Source organism: Pyxicephalus adspersus, chromosome 11 (assembly GCF_032062135.1).
Source record: "Pyxicephalus adspersus chromosome 11, UCB_Pads_2.0, whole genome shotgun sequence".
NCBI lineage: Eukaryota > Metazoa > Chordata > Amphibia > Anura > Pyxicephalidae > Pyxicephalus > Pyxicephalus adspersus.
The window spans coordinates 35,266,020-35,284,474 of NC_092868.1; the positions used below are offsets into that span (position 1 = coordinate 35,266,020).

The following is an 18,455-nucleotide window of genomic DNA, read 5'->3' on the forward strand; positions in this document are numbered from 1 at the left end:
ACATTGTTGTCTATTATTTCATTATTGTTTTAAATTATTATTTATATCTATGTATTATATTATAATTTATGATTTTAATATAATAAATAAATATAATTATCATACCCGGGAGTTAATCCTAAGAATTACAAGCCCACAATACAAACAAAAATTTCTATGCAAAAAAGAAAATAGGATAGGATTTTATTAAAAGTACATTTTTTTTTTTTTACATGATTGCGTGTTTCAAACATTTTTTTATATTCATGATATCTACTAGACCCTTGTTCGGACATATTTCTGTAACTTACAGGTCTAAAATGTAAAAAAAAAAAAAAATTCATGAAAAACTGTAACGCTTTTGGTACAGAAATCCAGACCTCAGTGTAACGCCCAGGAGGTTAATGTCTTTTGTTATAAAAGCAGAATTAAAGGGGCATTACGTCACTGCACTGTGAGGAACTGAGCTTTCTAGATTCTGACTCTAGCAATGAGGAGTTCTTGGGGTTCTCATAAAACGAGCAGAACCTTTACCGTAAATCTTCAACTTTATTCTATTTTATTACTGAAGTCTCTCGTTATTGTGTTTTACAGTAATTTTGTCTTTTGCTGACTTTGTTAATAATGGTTCTAAATGCTGCTGTTTACTTTACAGGGTTTATTACATGTGTTTATGACTGTGATGTTGGTTTTTAATGCACATAAAATATTTTAGGACACTATTTGTTTCAGAATCTTTTTTTTCTTCATTTCCCTTCTCTAAAAAACTGGTGCGTCTTATGGTCCAGTGCGTCTTATGGTCCGAAAAATACGGTAATTATTTATCAGTTTGAATTCCAAGCATAAAATGTAAAACCTCATTTACAGTTCAACATCACAAAGGTATATGAGCTTATGGTTGCATAAGAGAATAAAAGTCTAAAACAGGAGACAAACGTATAAAAAAAAAATATCAGATCATTTTTACATGAGGCCCAGACGTTTTAAAGTAAGTGCTTTCATTTAAAGTAGAACTGTAGGAAAAGTAGCTGAATAAACTGATAAAGCACATGACAATTCATATGATTTACCCATCTCTACCACAACAGAAGGTCAAGCAGCACCCCTATTCTGTTTTAAAATTTACAGTTCCCCGTTTCTTCTATTAGGTAATGAGACATCAAATGTGGTAACAAATAATTGCTCAATAAACAGCTTCAGGCTATAATGGTGTCATCTGTTTAGCCATTTAGCTTGGAAGGGCTCTACAAATTGTAAGAGTACTAATCGTACTAATTTATAATTCAATTGCTTCAGCACGTAAACCAGTTCACATATATTTAATTAGGTATTTTCCTGATGTTCCACTTTACCAGTGTGAATCCGCTTCAAAACAACCATAATATAGTAAACATATTGCAATCATTACCAATGAATGTAATCACACTTCCCCTTTATAAGTTTTGGGATATATCCTTCCATAAGGATTCCAGTTTCTCTTGCACTTCCTGTATTGAAGTCGCAGTGTCCTGTAAATTGGAAGAAGCAGGGGACAGTCTGTAGTTCAGCTCTTCCATTTCAGTATGAATTGTCCTAGTAAAGTGTTCAATCTGAAGTTGAGTATTCCTATTAAACTCCTCCACTTCTTTATGTACCTGAGCTGCAATTTCCTCTACGTATGGGCCAACAGGCTTAGCCGGTTGAGTCTCAGGAAACCTTTCCCTTAGTTGCTGAGGATAGGACACCAGGTTTTCCTTTAAGTCATCCAGGTTTTTGTGGATTTTCCTGTGTAACTCCTTTGCATTTTGAGATAATTTATTAGATAATTCTTGTACATGCAGGGTTAATTTTTCCTGAGAAGTCAGAGTATGAGGAGATAGGTTTCCATGAAGCTCTTCAGCTGCATGATGGATCTCTGCTAAAAGTCTCTCTGTCAGTGGATACAAAGTTTGCCTTACATTCATGGTATGTAGAATGATTTGCTCTTTAATGCTCTCAGCAATGTCATGTGTTACTCCTTTACTCGCTTCTTCCTTGTATAAGCCAAGCTGTGATTTGAGATCTTGAGCTCCCTTTCTCACCTGAAATTTCAGCTCCTCACTGTAAGGCAACAAACGACTTTGTAACTTTTCAAGATTCTTGCTTATCCTTTGGTGGGCTTCATCCATGTAAGGATAGATCTTCCTTTGGATCTCCTGAAGCTCCCTGCGTATAAGTCGGCGTAGTCCCTCAGAGTCGTCAGACATTTGCTTTTGGAAGTTTGTCTTCAGGGGCCCAAATAATTTACCCACAAAACTTACTCCATTTTGAAAGCTGTTTTTTATTCCACTGTATAGATAAATAATTAAATTACATATTAAAATGTATCTAAAACAAATCAATCAATAAAATATCATAAAAGCTTTGATATGTAAAGGTGATTTCAAAAGAAATGTTCAGTTTGTAATAAAGCAATATTTGTAAATCCTGGTATGAAGGTTCATGTTTAAGTACAATAGCAGTAACTGATGTTCTCATGTTCTCCTGTACTGATACCTTTCTATGTGCACACCTGAGAAGGGAACAAGCAGATGTGCCAACGCAGGCTGAATGGACATGGTCCATTTTTGTACCATTGCAAATCACATCCCGAGAAAATACATGCAGCAGTTGGTGGAATCCATGTATGAAGTCAGGATGTGACCACAAAGAGAATACAGGAGATCAGCTCAACAAAGAAATTAAACCAAATAGTAAAAACAAGCTCAGGTGGTTATACACAGTGCTTTAACAAACCAAATGTGATTTAGTTAGGGTTTACATCTACTTTACTTGTTCTGAAAAATTATGAAATAACAGAATAACATGACATGAATGACTTTCTGTATATCTAAATCTAGGGCTTTTGTGCCCATATACTGGTCATCAAACTCGATAGACAAAGCACAGGTTCATTTTCAGACATAACAGATTTGTATATCCTCTATCATCTCATTACCTAAAATTGGTCTTCTTAAATATGTAAGGAATAAAAGTTCACTTTTAAAGGAGCTGTTCCACATATTATACATAAGTATTATCAGTATATTGGAATTATTCTAATAATTGTCTTTTAAAACTGTGTGAAGCGCTGATGATGTCTATTTTGAATTCTGCCAAAAAAAACTTATTTGAAGTAAATCATTATATTTGTCTAAGGGTTTTTTACTGTCACTCACCTCTCCTGTCTCACAGAGTTGTCCTGAAGATTCCATCCATGGTTTAAATAATTCCAGAATCCATTGTGAGACTGATCAGATTGGCAGACTGTCCAAAAACAAAGATATTAGAATGAGACTCACATTCGATTATATTAATTCCTCTACTGCTTTCACAGCTCAATCACTCTCTTTATCTCTAGTTTCATACATTGTTTCTTATACTCAGGGCATGCAGGCAATCCTTTATCTCTCCTATTTACTAATATCAGAATAACCTTCTCTCATGTGTTACACTGAACTCTGGGCAAGCCATCCCTCAGTGCTGCATTAGTCTCCCAAACAGTTTTTCAGTAATCTTTGTTATCAGTTCTTCTCTGCTACTGCTGACAGCACAATAAATCTTAAGCTATGTACACACTTCCAGTGGTTCTCGCCCGATAATCGTCCCAGGGCCAATATCAGACGAGAATGTGAAGTGTGTACAACGCGCGCCGTTCATCGTCCAAACGACCGTCCTGGCAGATCCACAGACGATGAACGACCAATGATCATAATGCAAGTTAAGAGGGAGAGCGCGCAGCGGGGTGCCGCTCTGTCACTCTCCCCTTCCCCTCTGCATAGAGCAGAACGGTGTTGTATGTACAGCACTCGTTCATGAATCGTGCAATAATAGTCGTTGGAAAGGATCGTGAAAGATCTTTTACAACTACTATAATTGCATGTGTGTATGCAGCTTTAAACCTTAACACCTTTGTATTTTTTCTGTGCAGTCATTGCTTTAGTTACTCCCCTGACTGTAAGTTTAGCAGAACTCTGTAAAATGAACACCATGACATCAGCATAGGAAACTTCAGAAGGGGCATGGGGAGTTTTGTCTCAAAGTACTGTCTCTCACACACTGGGCCTGATTTTTTAAAGCTCTCCAAGGCTGCAGAGGATATACTTTCATCAATGAACCTGGGTGGTCCAACAAACCTTTAATAGATCTGGACCAATATTTAAAACATTTGCTAACAAATAGCAAATAACTTTTAAGAAATCCATTCTAGGTTTGCTGGATCACCCAATCACATTGGGCGGGATCCTTTATTTTGTCAATTATAAGTGATATAACACTGCATACTTCCAGGGAAAAACGTTTTTGCAAACTTCAGAATACCTCTCATCCCTGATGAAGTGCACTGTGCAAAACACGTAGAGTCTGCTATACTGAACAGCCTAGAGATATGTGGATAACCCTGTATTGTCTAAAATGATGATGTAAAATTATTGTGGTAGGCACATTGGAAGGTATCAGGATTTTAAAGATACGCAATTTATATATATTTTTAATGAGTACTGATTACTTTTTCATTTTATTCTGCCTGAAAAGTGAGGCCCAGGAAGCCTGCAACAGGGGAGATAGGCGCGGGTCAGCATGAGTGAGGGGGAAGGCCAGAAGGTCATGTGGAAAAGGGGGGTGAGTGGTCTGATGGAAGAAAGGTGCTAGGATAGGTAGTTAAAGAAACCAAAGGGAGGGATGTAAATAAAATAAGGGGAAAAGGAGGGTGAGGTCTAAAAAACTTGCCAGTTGAAAGAATAGATTCCCACCCTCCCACCCTGTGGTTTGCAACGGATTGGGAGGGTTATGGAAAGGCGGTGTAAGGTCTTCGAGGAAAGGGGGGTTGTGTAGATGGGTGTCAAAGTGATGGAGTGTGGAGAGCTATCTTTGGTATTGGGTCTCCAAAAACTGCTTAATGGAGAGTTAAGTGGTGTTAACTTCAGTGTGGAGATGCGGGAGTTCAGTTTGAGTTATTTAAAGTAAAAGTGTTTAATTAATAAATTACTATATAGCCAAATTCACCACACTCGCAGGTGTCAGTGTGTTTTAGTGTACAGTGTGAAAAGGAGGATGAGGTGGTATAGGTAGGAAAAGGTTCTGGCATACCTCTGTGCCTACCTTTTACTAAAACTACCTTTTACAACCAACTATCCTACCCATTTAAAGGAAAGACTTACCACATGAAAATTGCATATCCACCTACCTGTTACAGATGAGATTATCAGCAGCCATATGACTCCTTTGTTTGCCATTTTGTCTATTTTTTCAGTCTAAAATGAACCTAGAATGTAAAAAAACAAAACACAAAAACATTACGTGAGAGAAAAGTACATTGAAAATGAAAGCAAGCTATATATCACTCACAAATGTACAATGCACAATATATGAATATTTTAATCAATAATAATTTTTCCACCCCTGGAGTAAAATGGAATGTTATTACATAAATATAATACTGCTTCAGAATTGTCCACATGTATTACCACTGTCAAGTTGGTTTGACGGATATGTACAGGTAGTCTCTGGGTTACATACGAGATAGGAACTGTAGGTTTGTTCTTAAGTTGAATTTGTATGTAAGTCGGAACAGGTACACTATTTTAATAAATGCAATAAGGACAGATGTTTGTCTCAACATATTATTTGGCAGTCTGGTGTCAGTTACTGTATAAAATCCTCACTCACAAACAAAGCAAAAAAAAAAAAATTTATGAAGCCTAGACATTTATTACCTTCTGGAGCAAGCTGTGCTTTGATATGCGAAAAGAAACAGCTGCAGAGTTTGACTTGGTCATTAAAGAGTTACAAGATGTTGCTCAGTTGTGTTTAGCAAAAGATTTCCTCTGCAAGTCATGCAAACCGCCCCCGTATCAAGCCTCTATCCTGCACAGGAAGAAGCAGGGAAGCTCCGTTCGTATCTAGGAGTTGTCCGTATGTCGGATGTCCTTAACTCGGGGACTACTTGTATTCAATGTGCTGGATTTTTCAATACTGAGATCCAGTACTGACAAAATTAAGTTGTATTTGTTGAGCTTGTTGGCTCTGATTGCACAGATCTCATAAGGGAATCCAAAGAGGCTTCCTGGGTAGAAGTGAAGTTGGTGGAAGTGGAGAACGTAACAAAAGCGCCAAACAAATAATCAAGGAGCCCATGTTTTGTCAGCTCAGATACTTCAACCTCATTAGTTCCTAAAAGTTGTGTGGAATGGAAGTGTCAGTTTCAGGAAACTTTAATATTTTGGGATGATTAAAGTCTATTTTATGTTGCAATCTTGGGGGAAGGTGATGTCCTAATTGATTTCTGTATAGTGGGTTTTCTAGAACTTAATCTTTATGTCTGGAAAATAAAACTCCTTTTGATGACTTGTTAATCGAGGAAGAAGAGCTTGTCTGAACACAACAACACTACCATGGTTTAGGGGAGACAGAAAATCAGCACGGGAAGGAGAAGGAGGGCCACAGCCAGACATGAGCCTTTACTTTGATGTGATGAAATTATACAGATACAATATTTTATTTTCATCTTATAGATGTGCTTTAAGGTTGAACGTTAGAACCCAGAAATAAAGAAGCCAGTAAGCTTGACTTCTGCTGTGTGTAAATTATCTGCAGATATACTGTAGGTTTACAATAGACATTTTTCAGTAGACAATTATCTTACTAACAATATTCAGAATGTGTATGGGAAGGACAGGCAATGTCCAACTAACCTAATCAGTTAAGTAAATTTAGCTGTGGATGTCAGAAATGCTATAGGTATAATGTATTTGGAGAAATTCTACATGAGAAAGCTTTTAATACTGTTTACCTTAATGCAGAACTATAGTTCACGATCAGACAGGCTGCTTATTGCAGATGGAACAGGCATTGTGCCTTCCACAATAAAATTTACCTACCTGTTTTCTACTTTTTTTTAAAAAAAAGAGCATGTGCAGCTCAGTGTAGGATGCTGGGATATGCCGTGTATACCACATATGCATGGGAGGCACATGCACACAAGTTACATCTTCCAGGCCCCCTAATCAAGACGGCCGAAGTTCAGCAACTTTGAAGAGGAGCAGATAAAGATGGCGGCATCCATTACAGAAAAAAATTGTGATCAGGCATGTAAGGGTATTCTATTGCAAAAGGTACAATGCCTGTCCCTCTCTGCAATTGAGGACCTGCTTGGTCGCAATTTTTTAAAGTAAGAGTTTAGTTCAGCCTAAAGTATCATAGAGTAAGAAAATTGTACGCATATTGGTAAACATCTATTCAGAATACAGAAATGAAATTGCATACTATACAGATTCCAAATAGAGCAGGCGCTTTGGGCTTTTTCTTTTCTAGCTCATTTTCTTTCATTCTTTTTATTAATGACCTAACGATTGGCATACAAAATAATGTGGCCACTTTTTGCTGATGGTGCTAATGTAGAATCATTTAAACTCAGTGGGTTAGACATGTATTAAATAAGAATCTGGACAGATTGGAACATTGGTGATTAAATAGAACATGAAGTTTAATGTTCCTGCAAGTAAGGCTGTGCACTTAGGAGTGTGATAATGAAATTCTTTACTCGTCTGTCCATGTCTTAATCTAGGAGATTTTTCAAACAAAATAAGATGATTACCTTACAATTGAAGTGAAATTGTACTCGTTGGTGGGTGGTGAGTTTTTACCATTATCAATATTCCCAGCATACCTGCCAGTTATGTTACAGGCTTACCTGTGTGCAAGCACCATGCAGCTATGACAGGTCCAGGATCCCCAGAAGCCACCATCTTTTCCAAGTCTCTTCTGGCTCTACAGAAATGCTCTTCAACCATTGGCTAACCACTGGTAATGTAATTCTTGCACATGCACAGGAGTTACATTGTTGCTGATGGCTGACTCTATCCCATGTGGCACCACTTCACACAGAGCTGAGCTCTACACTACATGGTGCATGCAAAAAACGTGTAAAGCTTTATGCTATAGTTATTAGTCTTTTTTTTCACTAAATCAACTATGATACAACCTGTTTTCCATGGCTGAGCCTGAGTGGGAAGATGCATGAAAGTGATGCTGAGCAGTATAAAGAAGGCTTCCAAAATGTCTTCTACAACATCAAAGGTAATATTTTTGCCATAAACTGACAAATTATTACTATAATTCTCAAGTGAAATGCTTCTTTCCAAACCAAGCAATTCAATAACTCATTACGCTTCGTAGGGGAAGTAAATTGGAATTTGTATTAAATGATTACTTTAATAAAGGCAGCATTACTCTCTTCACTTAAACATGAATGCTTAGCTGAGCCAAAAGTTCATCCAAATAGCAGCACTGAATACTATAGGTGCCAGTTAGATTATGCCAACATGGCTACAACCTCTAAAATTTATGTGCACCATTAAATCCTTCAGAAAGGGTAAATAGTCCTACCTTGTGGAGTATATGTAAAAATGGACAGAATCCACAGAATAGTAAATATATGACTGTGATTGATTTTTTTTATTATTCTATTCATTTTTATATTTATTATTAACTATGTACCTACCTTTAAACATTATGGAATTGTAAATATTTGTGCTATGATTAACTGTAGCGGTCTAAATTAAGGACCGTATACCATTTTTTGCTCAAATGCATTTTGGTCCTTTTTGGAGGGCAGCACTAACAACAAAGTTTAAGTTCTGAATTCAATCAAATAAAACAGCCAATAAAAACACATTTCATTTAAAAAATCCTTACTGATTGCTGCAGGTTACACCTATTCTATATTTTCCTATGTACTACCTGTATAAATTAGCCCAGTTTCTTCTGATACATCAGTAACTTCTAAAATAAACATAACTTTTATTATTCATTTGGTTAGTAGTGAAATTCCATAAACTTTACATTTCCTTTTCACGGAAGCCCTTTTAGGCACATGTAACACTTCATTTTAAGTCATTCTAAAATCTAAAATGTAATGTTTGATTATACAAATGTAAAGTTTCCAACAAATCAATAGGTGCTTTTTTATAAATACAAAATTAGGCATTTTTAGATATACAATACATAGAGTATAAAGTAAAATCTTACCCAGATTGTGTAAATCTGCTAATCCACTAATTATGTATGTAAAAATGTCTTCTGTAGTCACCTTTGTGATAGATCCATAAAGACAGTCACTCATTCTCTCTAGGTCACTTTTATATAGAACGTTGTAAAAACAGTCTACCTGGTGACGCCTCTTCATCTGTTGAGTGAGCAAAGTGACCCTACCTAACGCATTGTCAGCACACCAGATCTAGAAGAAAATTTACAAATATCATTTCTCCTGTAATGCATGCTGCTAATCAACCACAATTAGGCAATAAATGTGATGTACACCGCTGCTCCTACATCATCATTATTTACGCACTGTCTGAGTGTACGTGTAATGGAGAAAGAGGTCATAGAGCAAGTTGTCCAAAGATTGTGTTGTGCTCTGTTACATTTATGAAGATATGAATTACCTATATAGGTTTTCCACAACTTGATGTTTACCAGAACATTACAATATAAACATGAACCATTTACCAACAGCACGCTTTGGTAATTCAGAAACCTACATAGTAATATTATATTGCTAAGGTTATATTTAATAACAACATTTAGTAACATGTGAATAACAACATACTACATTAAAATCTAAAACTAACTATCCAATATACAGTGACGTTTTCATGGGGATATCTTCACCTCATATATATGCTAAAGAAATAAGTCAGCACTGAAGAAAACAAAAGTTTGGTGGCTATGGTATAGTAACTAAACCAGGAGTATAGTCGTAAAAAAAGAAGAGGGGGGACGGTACTATCCATGATGTGCCCGCCCCACTACACCCCTCCCTATATGTCACTGAAAGGGGAAGAAACTTCCCCCAGAGTGACGTCATGATGCCAGAACCTGCCCACTCTCCCATCACAGGTCTGAGCCTGCGATGGGAGAGTGGGCAGGTTGTGTTGAGAGAGACAACCTGCCCACTACCCTGAGCCTGCAATTCCATACGGTAGACGTGGTCCGCGGCTCTGCCCGGTGAGCCCCCCCAGCGGGGTCCTTTTCCTGACCCCATGGGAGGGCAGACCGGCCAGAACCGCGGACCAACAAAGAATTTCTTTGTAAAATAAGAGTGGGCACGTGTGCTACTTCCCCCCCACTCCCTCCAAACCCCTGAACTGAACTAACCCCATTCTTTTTACAAACCCCCTTATTTTTATAATTAAGGACATTTTTATATTCTCCAGAAAATATCCCACAATATCTATTATGTAGTTTGTAGGTAGACCTTTTTATATAAATATAAAATGTTACTTTAAAGTGTACCTGAACTCCAAAAGTCTTTAAAAAATTATATGTGTATCCCCTGAAGTATGATTAGCTATATATCTCCCACGCCTCAAACATTCCCACTTTCTGATTGTAGACCTGATGTCATTCTACAAGGAGGGAGGCAGAAAAAAGTTGAAACTCTGGAAAACAGTTGGGTGCTCCTTTTCATTTTTCCATAATACTGAAGGGTTTTTTGTTGATGAAATTAATTGTAATAGGCTGTGATATCAAACCCTTATATCCTTATATAATCTTATATCTATAGCATTTTTGTGTTGATTGGCTAGTGAAAGTCCTTTTATGTTCAGCAAAAGATTATTTAACTTGCTAAAGGTATTTGATGCCTAGTAGTGAAACTGCACATGATTGGACTGTCAGCAATGATGGAAGTCAGCAAAGCTTCTCATTCACTAAGCTAAGTGAGATATCCATATTCTATGTAAACAGCCTATATTTCATTAGTAAATTAACCATGTTTTATCAGTAGATAATTTGTGGATTTACAGGATTCTCACTACTGATTTGCTATATGGCATTAGTATTTATAAATTATTTGTTGAAAAAAAGAAAAAACAAGTACAAATATACTAGAACAAAAAAGTAACAAAAACATAACACAACTGTAAGCATATCACATTCAAAATCATAACTAACACATAGAGAGTCAAAAGTCCAAAGAAGTTAGAGATAAACTTGAACAATCTGAATACAGAGCATAAGCATTCTACAAAATACTATACAGGGAAGAAACATCACAGCATTACTAACCACGATAATCCTATGTCCCATTGTCCAGTCTAGAGTCTTCCAGTTGATGGCCTGGGATATTGTTAAGAGGTAAGGTCCAGGTAACAAATATGCTCCAGAAAGTTTAAGAACTCCAGCCAATAGTACCATGTGGCCAAAAACTTTTCCTATGTACAGCATAAGCTAGAGGTGAGATCTTCCATACGCATAATATGGTTTACTCTATAAAACCACATACCAATCACTGGTGTTGAAGACATATCTCCATACTAAAGGTATGCAAGCTTAAGTACCCTTTAACAAATGAACCTACGACCTACGGTATGATTTCAAAGGAATATTGTCATGATGTAGCAGAAGGAAGGCTGGGTCATCTGGAACACTGAATCAGTAAACTTTTGTGTAATCACATGTAACTTTTTCTAAAAGTCCCTTAAAACCAAACTATGAGAGATAGTTGATAGACCATATAGAGCTGACAAAGCATGTCTAAAGCCCCCTTCTCTGTACACATAACTTCAAAAGGTGTCTTGAAAAAACACTTTCTGGGAAATGCGATTGCAAAAAATGCACAAGTTTCATGGCTCTCCAGGAGTCTAATGCATAGAAGGAGCCCGAGGTGGTAGGGTTACTAAGGGTAGCCCAATGATTGTGTACTAGTAATTAGCTCGGCAGACATTAGACTTAGCCAACCTACAAAAATGAGAAGCTTTTATTCCCGGCCTAAATTCAGGATTACTCAACAGTAGAAATAACGTCAAAAGGCCACGAGATACGTTTGCAGGGAACGTCCCCACTGGGAACATGAGATCTAAGAAAAGGCCTGTAACTGGACCTTACTTAAAGATTGTTCCATATGGCATTAGTATTTGAGCTATGCAGCCACTGTCAGGCTGGTGAGCAATCCGCCACTGGTCACTGCTTCAAGTATTCTTTTAGCAACCTCTCAAGCAGGCCTGTTTGAGAAAAGATCTCTAAATCATATGTTTGGATTGAAACATAAATAACACACCAAGAGATAGGTTTTTCCAGATATGAATGCAATAGTCTTTAAAATGTAATGAGTATGAGTGCAGTCCTTTGAATTCTGACAATGAATTTCCTTTGTGAACTTTTATTCACTTGCACTTGTGTTAAATTATTAATAAAAGCATTAGTGTGAACAGGGGCATTGAGTGATATTGTGATATTGTCACATGGCGGTTTGTTCATTTGTGTATAAACATTCAGAAAGAGGGTAAAGTTGACAGCTGATTGATGTCAATACCTTTGCTATCAACTATTTTCATCCTGTCTGCAAGACAGTTGCAAATAAACCAACAGTAAAGTCCAATGTGCAGTGTAGGACCTCCAACTATACAGAATGAACTCATCCAGAATAAAGTCCGCCATCCTCATTGCCCCATAGCCTGCTGCCTTGTGTGTTATAAACTGCTGACGTGACAAACTGATTATTTGAAGAAAGAATTTAATAGTTTTTCTTTTTCACAATTTTACTTTTTACCACATTAGACTTTCATCTACTTTACAATTCTACATCGAATTTACAATTATGTTATGTTTATAAATTGTAGGCATCATAACTTTTTTACTTCTTTGTAATGAATATTTGTACTTTCTTCTCTAGAAGTGTCAACAAAAATTTAGCTATATTAACTCCTTTAACAACAGTGAGAAACTGCTAATCTTTAGACAGGTCAATGAGATGCAATAAATTTGACTTTTGTATGCAAATAGCACAGACTTGAAAATGGGCCAACTATATTCTGTAGCTACAAAGTTTTATTGGCCATTTCAAGTCAGTGCAATTTATATTTGCATACAAAATTTAATTATTTTGCATCTCTACTAGCATCACAATCTCTACTAGTTTTACAAGATTTAGAGTGCAGTAAAGTAATGTCACATCTGTGCTGTCCACTGTCTTTCTAACAAGAAACAAAATCATGTCCCTGCCAAGATGGCTGCCCTTACAATAATACCACAAGGCGAGGAAATTCAGTATTGGGGAAAGGTCAACTGCAGAGACCACAGAGAATACTGGTTAACAGTCCTTTGCCTCCTTAATGTAAGACTACTTTTAAAATATCCAGTATGTTGTTGACATTTGTTTTCCAAAGTATTACTGGCTATATTTTTAATACAAAAAACCCATAACTATCAACTGTAGAGCTAAACTCCAGCCTAACTTTCATTTTGAACATTTGTAAAAAGCCTTCTTTGCTGAAAGTGATTAGTTCTGTTAACCTCCACACTGTGATTTCCACATTGGAAGCCTTAGGCAGTATCTTAAGCCCACCACGTTTCCTGTCTAACAAACTATTCAATCCATGTCTGCCCATCTGTCCTCTCCTCTTTCTCCATTTGTTTTCCTGTCATATCAGTTAGAGATTCATATGAAGGGATTTACTAGGGTGGTTTATAGGCAAATGATGTTGATCTAGAAAAGCCAGTACTGATAGAGTGTGTGAGAGGCAGTGCTTCCTTTTTCTTTCTGATGTTTACTATTCTGCTGCGACTGTGTTTATTTTATACAGATGTCTTCTATTCTCTGAAAGAATAATGCATATAGGCAGAAGCAAATAAATAGGTGCTATGAGGATAGAGCACAAAAACTGGTCAATCAGGGGTTATCACATAGACATAAAGAAACAGGTCTTGAGGTGTGTACATTCCCAAGCTGGGGCTGGATGAGAATAACATTGGATATTGGATAGATAATATTATACTGAAGTGTCATAGTACAATTTTCTCTGCTGAGGAGGAAAATAGTATAACAAGCATAGGTACAGAGTTTAAAAGCCAGAAAAAACACTGAGTGCAAGTGTATATGCACGTATGTATTTACAAATACAATTTTAAGACAACAGTGCAGTTTATGGAGGACACATTGTCCAAATGTAAAAATATTTATGATAGCGCTATCATAAAAATCATAGCAAAAATGTAATATTTAAAATACCAGTAGGCCAAAAAAGAAGTAAGTGAGACAAAGAAGGTAGGTTACAAGAAAAGAAAAAAAAGGGAAGGGATGTGAAAGGAAAAATAAGGGAGGGGTTTGGTGGTGGGAGTATTATTGGGAAATACAGAAAAATAGAAGGAAGGTCATGTCCCATGCAGTTGTCGACACCTGTCATAACTTAAAGGGAAATATAGACATTGATGCTGTGTCAGGATTTGGATTAAGACAACCAACCCTTCAAAAATGTATCATGGGGAATACCAGAAGATAGCAGATCATTTCTCATTTATTAGAGGTTCTTGGGTACAGATTTTATTTCCATAAAGTTGAAAGACTTCTAGATGGGACCTGGTCCATTTAGTGAGCAAGCAAGTATGAAGTTTGGGTTTATGTAGGTGCACTTCCCATTTATTTTTGTGAAGGTTTATATAGACTTGGGTTATACTGTTGTAAACCCTAATTTGCTACTTTGGGGTCCATAGGGCCATTACTTTATTGGATTTTTCAAGTGTAAGAACCAAATTAGGAGATTTAGGTATGATTCTAACACCCAAGGAAGGTATACAGGTGTTTTTATATAGAGCTTCATGGGGGTTGTGATTACATATCTGCCTATAAAATTGTGAAACAAATACTTTGGCTGAAGGAGAAGTTTGTTTGTACTGATTTTTAGAGAGCCATTTAGCATAACTGATTTAAAATGATTGATCCACAAGCCTGGTATCTGGGTGAAATGTAAAAGCAAAAAGAATAGATTTGGTTATGAATAATGCAGGGAGGTAATATAAAGAAGGAAATTACCCATGAACAGTAGTAGTTTATTATTCTCCTGTCCCTTGATTGCCTAACATTTTAAAATGAGTTTCTAGTGGCTTAACCTCCCTAGCGAGTAGTATGAGTATGAGTGACTAGTATAAATATAAATAAGTTTGAATGCAGGTAAGGCTGTATTTACTATTACTTCCAATAAGTTTGCCTACCCCGAGTGTGACTCGGGGTTACCACTTTTAGCAACTTTTTTTTTACCGCTAGAAAGGTTAAAAGACAAATTGCTTAGACCATAATATTTGGTCCAATATATTTTGGTATATTAAAGCCATAATATTTGTCAGTTACTGAAACATTATTATATATTAAAAAGTGTTCTCCAACCCCAGTTTAACTTGACTGGATTAAGAAATTACCAAGATAATAGGCCTGATTTATTAAAGCCTTTCAAGACTGGAGAATATAGACTCTAGTAAACATTGTCAAACATTTTCAATCCAGGACTAGATCTTTTCTATGTTTGCTTGGTCACCCATATTCCCCCATGATAGTCTATCTCCTCCAGTCTTGGAGAGCTTTATTAAATCAGGTCCAGTGTGTCAAAAGCTTTGTACGTGTTGAGCGACAAGAGCATAGATTTGTCAGAGCACGCACAAGCAACTTTGTTTAAAAAAGACATTATTTTATTTGGTGTCTAATTAAAATGGCACTGATATGGATTGAAAAAGTAATATCTGAACTAATATCTTAAGTAGATTGGAGGTACTAATATTGGATCATTAAAAAAAAAAATTAGAACTGGTTTGTTTAAAGCAAAGTTAGCTTGATGGTTTAGAAAGAATACAGAAACAAGTAACCAAACTATGGTTGTGATCAGACAGGGGACCATTAGGGTGGAAAGAGACATAATCTGAAGGAAAGCAATGGTTTACAAAAATATGGACAATTTATAAATGAGAAGATTAATGGTGAGAATAGTCAGTAAAATCTTTGGAAATCAGATGATATTACCTCTAAGTACCTCTTAGTCTTAAACTATTCAAAAGAAGAGTAGAAAAGAAGAATTTATGTCAGATTTAGAAGTAGTATTGGGGAACATTTATTCAGATTGGGATTAGGTAGCAGATGCAAATCACCTAAAATTAGAAGGACCCCTTTTTTGGTGGGTGAGAAGAATGTTGACAAAATGGGAGAAGGGGCATTTTGTGCATTATAAGTGCAGAATGTTATGTCTGTGTTTAGGAGTTTACCTACCAGTATAAGGTATTGTCCCCGCAGATCTGTTTTTTTTGTTGGGATTTTAAAGAAATACACTATGAACATTTCTTACAAATGCAAATAAACAACATTTTCAAATTTTATTACACCATAAAATGATCCATATATGCTTAAAATAAATATAGCCAGAAACAATTCAACAAATAATTTGCTTTTAAAATTATTTGAAATTAGTTTATTTGAAAATAAAATTACAATAAAAATAGCTTTGATTAACTTTTGCACATGCAAGTCAAATCCAAGATCCACTAGGGATGTAAAACCCACCTACTTGCAACCCCTACATACACTTTACAATTTTTTAGGAGAAAATGGCTGATGACCCATTTAGTGGTTTTTGAAATCATATTAATGTCTGTGAATTTTTGGCAGACAACATTGTCTGAGACTCATCTGGGAATCTAATTATCTGGCACCCAGAGGAGTCAGTAACGTTCCTCCTGTACACTGTTCCAATGGCCTAAACATGTCTTAGGGCAGGGGTCAGCAACCTTTACTATCAAAAGAGCCATTTTGCCTCCTCTTCCACTAAAGAAAAATAGTCTGGAGCCGCAAAACATAACACAGTTTATAAACTTTTAAAAGTTTTAATATTTTTTTAATTTTACCTGTTACAACAAGTGTGCATGTGTAGGCCTACTTTGAAATAAATTAAACACTGAACTATGCCCCTAGAAGCCTCCAGCTTCTAACGTATCATCCTGTTACATTAGAAGCTGGAGGCTTCTAACGTAACAGGGTAGATTTTTTTGATGGGCAGAGTTCTTTATGTTCTGATGATAGCCTAACAATTAAATTTTAGGAGGTGTTAGTCACAGGTGTCCCCCACTTGCACCTACATTTTTGGTTTTGTACATCTCCCCATTCCAGAGGAATTGGGGTTCAAAGGAGGGGGATGTCATTGTACACACCCATTTGTACACGCCCCGTGGTAGATTTATTTCACTGGTAGATTTTTTTCATTAGAACACCGGATAGGGAATCCCGCTCCTCCGCAGTGTCTTGGGAGGAAGGGGATCCCCCATCAGAGATCTCCCCGCGGCAGCCGAAGGGAGCCACAACAAGGAGGCTGAAGAGCCGCATGCGGCTCCGGAGCCGCAGGTTGCAGACCCCTGTCTTAGGGCGATGTTTGTGTTTGGAGATTCACACATGACTTGGCCGTCCTCTAAACTCTTAGGACAGCTAAATATCATTCTTCCTAATCTTTACCTGTGCATATAACATGGATTTATATAAGCAGGGATGTGATATTTACATAAAGAGTTTTAGAGGTTCTCTGAGTTCTCTCATTTTTTTTTAATTCTTTAGTACTGATGTACATAAAAGAACAATCTGCAATTCCCTCTATAATCACTGGATGGTGGAATGATCTTTCATTTAAACCTCAAGTCCAGCTGTTGTGTAATAAATGTTACAATGAAAACTGTCCAGCTTGGTAACTCTGCCTTTTTTCTTTTTCCTATTGAAAAATATTTCAAAATGACTTGGCATATGGTAAAAAAATGCCATGTTTCTTGAATTTCAATCAATAAATAAGTGGGCTTGATGAAAATCATTTTAGGTATATTGGTGGAATTTGTATTGTCACTGTAGCTGCCCAATTATTGGGCATATATCATATATTAATATGCATTACAGTAAATCAGATTATTATATCTGTGCACAATATCACCCCTTATAACCTTTGTAAATGTCTAATTTCCTCCTTTTGTGAATTATCTTTTTACCCCAAATAACTAAGTCCAACAATTTAAAAGATAGCAGATCTGCCAACAACATTTTAAGCCATCTTATTAGGTTGTTGTTAACCCATGTTTATTTTTGGTCCCCCATTTTCTTTCCTTTTATCGTTCTCTCACGTGTTCCTTACCTTTTTCTATAAGGTCTATTTCATTAAGGTCAAGGGTATTTCTTATTTTTTCCTGGTAGTGGCTTATTTTGTCTAGCGGAATAAAAATAATATGAAACAATTTTTTTTTGTTCAACTTGATTCCTTCTATCCATAAGAAGGCTCCTCCAGTTTTTTTTTTGCTGCCCAACTGGCAGCACCAGAAATGAGTAGAGGAGAGCACCGGCTGCAAGGTAAGCAAGTGATTCATTTGACTATAACCTGGAGTTTAACTTTATATGTTTGTCTGCTTGGTTGTGAGGGTTCTAGTGGTAAAAGTATCTGGATTTATTATGAATAATTATTTACATCTCACTAGAAGGAAATGTTTTAAGATTGCAAAAAAAAATCACCTAAACTAAAAAACAAGTCTCGAAACGTATCCGGTTCCACTAATCAGTTTACTAACCTTCTCCAATGATATTACATGTTTCTTTTCTGAATAACTAGCCATGTCTTTATTTGGGGTACATTTTACTATGGCCCAGATTCATGTTTTAACATTCCTAATATTTAAAGATGTGTTTTTCTCCCATT

At 36.4% G+C, this 18,455-nt stretch overlaps 2 protein-coding genes across 3 annotated transcripts in view; one reads left to right on the forward strand and one right to left on the reverse strand.

The window, feature by feature from the left end:
• Window positions 1-1,283: 1,283 nt before the first annotated feature.
• APOA5 (apolipoprotein A5) lies at window positions 1,284-9,664 on the reverse strand. Of its 2 annotated transcripts, XM_072425873.1 has the most exons (5): window positions 9,646-9,664; window positions 9,004-9,211; window positions 5,162-5,239; window positions 3,156-3,243; window positions 1,284-2,286 (listed from the first exon to the last, which is right to left on the reverse strand). In XM_072425873.1, the coding sequence occupies exons 3-5, from the start codon at window positions 5,208-5,210 to the stop codon at window positions 1,413-1,415; spliced, it is 1,011 nt and encodes a 336-aa protein (XP_072281974.1). In that variant the 5' UTR covers window positions 5,211-5,239; window positions 9,004-9,211; window positions 9,646-9,664; the 3' UTR covers window positions 1,284-1,412. The 2 variants fall into 2 exon arrangements, with proteins under 2 accessions (XP_072281974.1, XP_072281973.1); XM_072425872.1 differs by lacking the exon at window positions 9,646-9,664 and having other exon boundaries at window positions 9,004-9,269.
• The window catches only part of APOC3 (apolipoprotein C3), a 64,215-nt gene continuing 53,453 nt past the window's right edge, over window positions 7,694-18,455 (forward strand). Inside the window, exon 1 of the mRNA XM_072425874.1 lies at window positions 7,694-8,052. The gene's annotated coding sequence lies outside the window, so the exon portion shown is untranslated. The remainder of the gene's footprint in view (window positions 8,053-18,455) is intronic.